Source organism: Pseudophryne corroboree, chromosome 5 (genome assembly GCF_028390025.1).
Source record: "Pseudophryne corroboree isolate aPseCor3 chromosome 5, aPseCor3.hap2, whole genome shotgun sequence".
NCBI lineage: Eukaryota > Metazoa > Chordata > Amphibia > Anura > Myobatrachidae > Pseudophryne > Pseudophryne corroboree.
In genome coordinates, this window is record NC_086448.1 from 792,385,204 (window position 1) to 792,393,551 (window position 8,348).

Consider the following 8,348-nt stretch of genomic DNA (forward strand, 5'->3'; position numbering starts at 1 on the left):
GTACACATACACACAGTCACACACGGGTTAATTTTGTTGGGAGCCAATTAAGCTGCAAGTATTTGAACTACAAGGGTTATACACATTGGTAACAAAGAATGTGTTCCGTGCCAGTAGAAGGATGATCGCCATAAGGTAAGGCGTATGCAGCCACTGTAGGAACTTCACTCAATAGAGTTCTGTGATTTGTAACCAGGACGGAGCTTAAGGTTGGAGAATGGTAGGAGCTACCATTATTACCCAATTTGGGTCATATTACCCTTATAATCTGCAACGGCTGAACACCAAGGTTTTGTGCCATTGTTGGCAGTGGGCAGAAGTATAAGTGGGAAAAGCACGTGAGGAAAGAGGGCCCTGCTCGTGAGAGATTAGAATCTAAAGGAGAGGGTCAGGACAGGGGAGACACAGAATGCAATCTGCTTTAGAATGCAAGCCCTCATGGGCAGGGCCCTCTCCCCGCATGTGCTTATTCATCTATTACCTAGACTACTTTCTACTCCATACTCCTTACAATGGCACCCAGCCCTCGGTTTCAGCCACCCTGATGCTTATTTTAGTTTCATGTCGGCTGATGCAGAAATGTTTATATACCATGTACTTATCCTACATTGTCTTGTACTGTAAGTCACTGTTTTTGTTTTGCTCAATTGTTTACTGTATGTACTTTTATAGGCGCTGCAGAACCCTTGTGGCGCCTTATAACTAAAGGATAATAATAATAACAATAAAAAATAATTATAAATTTTAGGAGATGTAAATACTAGTGTACTTCTCCTTGAAAGATTTTAAAAATTAAACAGATGATTACTGTATGATTAATAAAAAGAAATACCATAAAACAGTAACAATAGTAATGTAATATATTTTTGTCTTATTTTTTATTTATGTAGATCAAGATCACTCACAAGAATCAAGCCCCTATGCTGATGGGACCGCCCCCGAGGAACAGTCTTTTCACCTCTTTTATCAAGGGCACAATGAGCAAGAACAAGGAATGAATGTGGCTAACCACTCATACATTCAGTGGTATGACGTGTGTTGGTGGGGTTCCAAAATAGCAGTACATTGAATAATGAGATTGGTTGTACAGATTTTTTGGCGTTAAATTATCATTTTTATTTATTGTAAAAGTTTTTTTTTTTTTTTGTTTTTTAAGTTGTTTGGCATGTGCAGTTAGTGTTTATTTATATACAGTGACATGATGTTTATAATGTTTGCATGCATCTTATTCTCTGTTTAACACATCTGAATGCCGAAATCGTACCTGTCGTTTTTCTACGATGCATCCTCGATGGGATGCGGGAAAGACAAATTATTTCTAAGGGAAACATCCCAAATGTGAATAGAGAACTATCATCAAGATATACATTTTAATAGAGACTTTAGAGGAGAAAACGCCAAATCCTCTGATCAAGTTGGACCACTGTGCCAGTACACTTGTCCCATACTCGTTGTCCATCACCACTTCCGCTTAGTGTGTTCTCATGGACTACAGGTCTGGAGAACGGTCAGGGTAAGTGGTGGCTACCTCGGAACTGGATCTCAGCTGACTAGAGTTTCTCCAAATGGCTTGGTTTGAAAACAACGTGAGGTCAGATGAGATCTTTCTAAATCGCTCACTGCTCAATAGGGAGGATATTTATCAAAGTCTGGAGAGATATAAATTTGAGCTAAAGTACTAACCAATCAGCTCCTAACTTTCATTTTTCAAACACAGCTTGTAACATGGCAGTTAGGTCCTGATTAGTTGGTACTTTATCTCTCTCCAAGTTTTGATAAATATCCCCCCTAGTAGCCTGGAGAAAACACTACACTGGACGGAATGATTTGCGGGTCCGTATCCGACAAACAGAAACCCCGTGCCTCAACTACATAATGGAATGATAGATTAAAAATCGTTGAAATCGCCTTTAAATTGACATATTGCTCTATTTCCTGTATTTAAGTTTGTGTGATGTTTCAAACTGTCACTTGAATATAGTTTAGCTTCAAGCTCATTTTATACATAGCAAGGAACCAACCTTAGATGTACAGATTAGTAGACGGGAACAAACATACAGACTGAAGCCAAAATATTTACTTTTTTGTACAGTATTGGTTACTCCAGCAGAGATATACTTGACATACAGTAAGTGTATTTTTTATTCTGATGCAGAAATATTTTTATTTCTCTATACATCCTCTATCAAAGAAAAGTATACATGAATAATTTGTGTACAGTAAATCTATACAGGGACACAAAGAACCAATGTGATCTCTATAAACCACTTGCCTAATAAACTGTTTCCCGCCAAGGATTTACTGACTAAGACTTTAGAGTAATAGGTTAATGCATAATTAATCAAGGGCACTGAATGAAATTCACAGCCGAAAAAAAAAATGACAGTACTTTTGATTACCTTGCCAAATGCTGAGTTTAGACGCCTGCTGCATTAAATAAACTTAAAGAAATAAACTTCTGCTGTGTCTCTGGGTAAGAAATGCGGGTTCTCGACTCACTGTGGGGATCAACTATGAATCAGTCCAAATTGTCTTGTGCACTATAATGTGAACACAAATGTGTAAATAGTTGTAAAATATTGCAGTTGCATAGTGCAGACTAGGGTGTCCAATCCTGGGATTGGGATCGGCGGGATCCCGTTATTTAGGCCTAAAATTGGCCAGGATTCAATCCCGGGATTGCAGCTTCCAATCACTGGGATTTTGCGATTAGAAAGCACCCTTGTTTCTTCAATACCGGTCAGCATTGAGCTTTATCAGGAGGCTCAGACGCTGCCCAGCTCCCTTCGCCCTGCTCCCCCTGCCCCCAGCTGTGCACATTGCGCAGCGTGACGTGAAGTCAGAGGTCACACTGCGCATTCTGACGCCAGCCGCCTGTTCTGCTCGGACCGTACCTCGCCGCGTACCGCCTACAGCAAGTGAAACCACCCGCACTTCAAGAGGATGGTAAGTAGTTCTGTGAGCTGGGCGGGTCCGGGAGGGGCGCACTAAAGCTTTTAATTTTAAAATCTTCAGTCCAATCCTGAGTATCCCGGGATTGATCATTTTTCCATCCCGATACCCGGGATTGGCCTCCTTAGTGCAGACATGAATGCCCGTACACGTATTTTTGAGAATGATGGCATAAGACAAGAGATATAGACTCTATTTTGTAACAACCTACATGCAAACATGTAGTCACTATATATATATATGCAGCACTCTTCATGTAGACTCTCTTGGTCATTGTTGATGTAAGCGTCCAATGCAGATTTATGCTACGTCTGGGTAGGAGCCATAAACGGGACACCTGGTTCTGTGATCTCCTGATTGTCAGACATGCCGCACATTATATTGGAAAAGCCCCGTTTCAGGGTCCTAGATCAACAGCACACTAACACTTGGGGTCCTGGAACTACAATGCCTTGACAGTTGAGGTACCAGAACAATAGTACACTGAGATTGGGGGTCCCAAAACAATGGCATAGCAGGACAACTGGGTGCAGAAATATAGGTTTGGCAGCTGAAACAAAATAAGAGAAAGCAGCGTAATGAATAACTACTCTAGATCCCCAACAAAACTCCACATTTTATCAATAGAAACCATGTATAATAATTAGGCCTCCTTCACCACAAAACACCCCAAAATTGAATTTTTGCACATGGGGTACCTCGGGAAACTTGCAGGGGTGCCTTGGAGATAAATCCATGTAACTATGGGCAGCTTAACCATTCAACATATATAATATATATATATATATATATTAGTACTGTAGTGAGTAGTAGCATGCAATTTGCAAGGTTGTATTTGTTTGTTTTTGTTAATGCGCAACAGAGTTTCAAAATATTTTTGAAAGAAGAAATTACTTTCATCGGCTCAATGCTGCACTTTGAATTAATTTGCTTGCACTGTAATTAAAGCGTGCTGAAATGCAAATGTTTTTGTCAAGAAAACCGACCTTTTTGTCTCACAGTTGTGTGCCGTGTAACTATTTTTTAGGAGATGTTTATTATCCATTGTTTGCTGCATTGAAAAATTGTGTTAGGATAACGTTTAAAACAATAATTGCGGATATTGTAGGTAAGTACGGTTAGGATGCTTTCACACTGACAAGATGTACAGTAGGGTCTATGTGGATAAAAAGTGTATATGGAAATACAGAACGTATTTATTAAGTATAGGTACCTGATGCGATAACTATAATATCTTACGGCCTCTTATTGCTGTAATAAAAAATGAAGGATCACTGTGATTTGACAGTAAACATCATCAGGAGGAGAGGCTTTGATAGGAGCCCGTCCCTTTATAAGTAAATGATCTTTAATGCGACCAGTTTGCTTCCATGTTGCGCTGCTGTGCACTCATCGTCATCAAACTGCGCATTTGTAAGTGCCCATTACTGAGGAGGGATCCTGCAGATCCCTCTCCCGAAAACATTTGGGAAATGTATCCCATAGGCTATAATGGCTAACCGTTTGTCTCGGAACACTTTGCATGCACTGCCGTTACATATATTCTAGGGATTTGCACAATATCCCACTAAATATTTTTTATATACCGTACATGCCCACTGATGACTAATTAAGTCCTAATGTTGCAAGTCATTCTGGACACAAAGATACCGTTCTGTGGGCAAGGAGTTAGCGGTGCGGGTAATTGCTCCAACGGGTAGGCACACTTATTTAGGCAGGTGAGGACCACTAGTGAAAAAAGGTGAACTAGTTGAAATAGTGACTTGGGCACTATGGACCACTCAGAATAAGTTGCAAAAAAGCCACTGTTTTAAGATGAACTTTGCTTCCAACTCTGAATTAGTCCCTGGACAAAGTACATACTGTGGCATTCGTGTGCCAGAAGGTTCCGGTATGAATGGTCGACCATGTTATGGTCGACAGTCATTAGGTCGACCACTATTGGTCGACATTGACATGGTCGACATGGGCACATGGTCGACACATGAAAATGGTCGACACATGAAAAGGTATACATGAGGTTTTTTAACTTTTTTTGGTGTCATTTTTTGCGTAAAGTGACTGGGAACCCCAATTAGTGCACCGTGTCCCCTTCGCTCGCCATGCTTTGGGCATGGTGCCTTTGCTCCGCTACCGCTTCGCTCGGCACAGATTACCGTTCCAATCGTAGTCCACGTGGATCGTAAAGTATGGAAAAGTTCCCCAAAAGAAAAAAAAGTTAAAAAACTCATGTCGACCTTTTCATGTGTCGACCTTTCATGTGTCGACCATGTGTCCATGTCGACCATGTCAATGTCGACAAATAGTGGTCGACCTAATGACTGTCGGCCATAACATGGTCGACCATGTGAACGGATACCGTGCCAGAAATAGTCCCAAGTGAGAATCAGTGTCTTCTCATACTAAACCTAAAAAATCTCAAACGGATCTACCGTCATTGCCAGATTAAAAATGTTTTGACCTGCCCAATTTAAACACTGTTACTTCTATGCTATTCCAAAATCATCTCCCCTGTCCCACAGACCCTACAGTCCCTGGTACATAAAACAAATATATAGTACTGTAATAGAGATGAGCAACAAGCATGCAAATAAAATTTGCCAAGGTGAAATGTACTGGCAAAGTTCCAATTTTCTTTGTTATTCTGTATTTTATTGAATTTATTTTCTATAAAAAGGCATGTGGGGAGGACAGGACAGCTCTTTCTGCACTGTTGTGTAGTAGTAGTAGTACAATAAAGGAGATGTGTAGCCCAAAAAAAACAGTAAGAAGGGAACTATAGGTGGACCACTAAAGCCAGAATTCTGCCGAAGTAAGATGCAGAATTCCACAGGTACATACAGAATGGGGCAAATATTTTGCAGAAAAGTTTTTACATATTTGCTCACCCATGGTTATAATACAGCAGTTATCCAGCGCATGATTAAATGTTTGTAAAATAAAAATAATAGGTTATTATTTTACAAAACAGTGTCGTGCAATGTGAGCAGAGTGTCATCACCGCTTCTCAGCGACCCTGGGCATGAGGCTTTATGTCTTTCCCCAACATTTCATCGCTCCTTTGAGCGGTACAAAGATAATTATTTATAGCATTTTATGGAAATATCAGAAATTAGATTTTTTGCCTTAATCCAAAGATCTATGCTCATAGAATTTATGTAGAACATATAAATATATAGAATAGTACAGATACCTTAATATCAGTGTATATCTGAAACTAGATGAAATGTGACTGTGGAATTGTTAAGTCCCTCACTTTACAAGCCGCACGTAGCATTTTTGCTTTTTAAAATTATGTTTACTAGTCAAATGAATTAAAACAAAGTCTTATAAGAACAATGTAAATCTTTTTTTTTTTTTTTACCTATTCTTTACTGTGTTCTCTTATAAAAAAAATGTGCATTCCACTTATTGTAATAATTGAATTTCTAACGTATATCTTATAATGTATGGGTGTACGTAATGTTTGATAATTGTTGTCTTTTTTATTTTGCTGCAGTTTATGTTTCTATGATGCAGACAATGACCCCCTTCTCCAATGGATATAGTAAACGGAATAGGTTTCTTATTTGTGTAGTTGTGGTGTCTTCTAACCTATTGTATTTTTCATGCTCAAAAAGGTCTATGGCCAAATGTAAAATCCTGCGAGATGCGGCCAATGGCAGTATGTTGTATGGCCGAACCAATCAAAACTAGCCGACTACACCGTTGTGCTTTTGCCTCTGCCTGCATCTCGCAGACTATTACAATTAGGCCTATGTCTGGTTAATATGCTCAATCTTATATTAGCTGTGATGGTGTTCATTTTAGGATTTCCCTATCGTTCAACTGAATTTCCCATTGGCCATATTCCCATCAAAATGTGTGGCCCCTAAAATGATCATTGTAACCAAGCAACATGCAGTTCTATCTGGTTTTATCATGGCCTAGAAAAACTCAGTCTGTGTGTGGCCATGACAATCCAACCACTTAACGATTGGTTCTTCCCAATTAAGCCTTCACATATTGTCCCAGATGTGGTCTTTTTCTAGCAGGGCCAATTGACCCAAATACCCCATGTTATCCACAGCATCACATAGAACATAATGCATACAAGGTAGACGAAGTAACAAAATTACAGGGTAACCAGCACATAAGCACATAAACCCAAGTGTATATATAAATATTGGCATCGTTATGAGTATTATAGCGACAAGGGCTGAGACCAGAGGAAGGAGGGCCCTGCTTGTGAGAGAATATATTGTAAAGATCATAAACATGACTCCCTTCTTTTCTAGAAATGAAGGAGATAAGGGGATAAGGATTACTGAAGATCACTACCCAAAACATCATTGTACAATGCCAGCTTTTTTATTATTAACAGTCCTCTAGCTACCCTTTTTTTTTGGGGGGGGGGGGGGGTGCCCTTGGATATGATACAGATCTGCTTTGCATTTGATACATTTTTATCCAGGTGGCAGCTCTGTATTATATCAAAGGGCACAAAAATAAACAATACCAAAATAAATAAATAAAGTTTCATGAAGGCGAACACAATCCAATGAGTTAAAGTTTTCTTAACATGTGGAATCCTTTTAAAGAAACGCCATTCTGGCAAAGTTTTCTATTCAATGCAAAATGCATGACTGGTGCTGGAAACTGTAAGGGAATGAGGTAAGGGGTATTTATTTGGAAATGTTTCAGTCAAAGTCAGAGTATTATGTGAGAGAGGAGAAACATGTTTGGGGAGGGGGGGGGGGGGTGTATCAGAAGTGTGAGTGGATGAGTCCGGAGATAGATAAAGGAGGCACAGTAGGAGGAAAACAGATTGCAGATCACTGGTTCCTAAACGAACACCATCAACAACAGCTACTGTTGAGTTGAGACAATTAACTGCGTTGGCGCTAGTCGCTATCTGCTGCTTGTTCAGCCTTTTATCAGTGGAAACCTTGCATTGGGAAGCTTGCAGGCACAATGTGGCATATGGCATACTGCTATACAAGTAGAGTCCTACGATGTGGACCCAGCCAACATGAGGTGATGCTTTGTTGTAGTGCCTCACTGACTGTGAGAAATCCTGAAAGTGTGGTCTTTGTATGTTTTTTGCTTACTTTATTGTTACAATTCAACAGTAAATCCTGCACTTTCAAGGAAATCCGTGTCATGGCATTTATTTCACATAATAACAGATGTCACCCGTTTATGGCGAGCTCTGGAGGCCTGGCGCACACGGCCATTATATCATTCAGACACACTATGGTTTGTAACTAAGGGGTCTATTCACGAAGCAGTGAAAAGAGTGGAGAAGTGAGCCTGTGGAGAAGTTGCCCATGGCAACCAATCAGCTGCTCTGTACAACTGTGCAGTATGCAAATTATAAATGTTACTTCAGTGCTGATTGGTTGCCATGGGCAACT

At 39.9% G+C, this 8,348-nt stretch overlaps 1 protein-coding gene across 1 annotated transcript in view; it reads left to right on the forward strand.

Annotated features, from left to right (window-relative positions):
- DGKB (diacylglycerol kinase beta) overlaps positions 1-8,086 on the forward strand; it is a 903,118-nt gene extending 895,032 nt beyond the window's left edge. The window contains exon 24 of the mRNA XM_063924421.1: positions 891-8,086. Coding sequence (XP_063780491.1) covers positions 891-998 — 108 coding nt within the window. The 3' untranslated portion in view covers positions 999-8,086. The remainder of the gene's footprint in view (positions 1-890) is intronic.
- Positions 8,087-8,348: the final 262 nt, after the last annotated feature.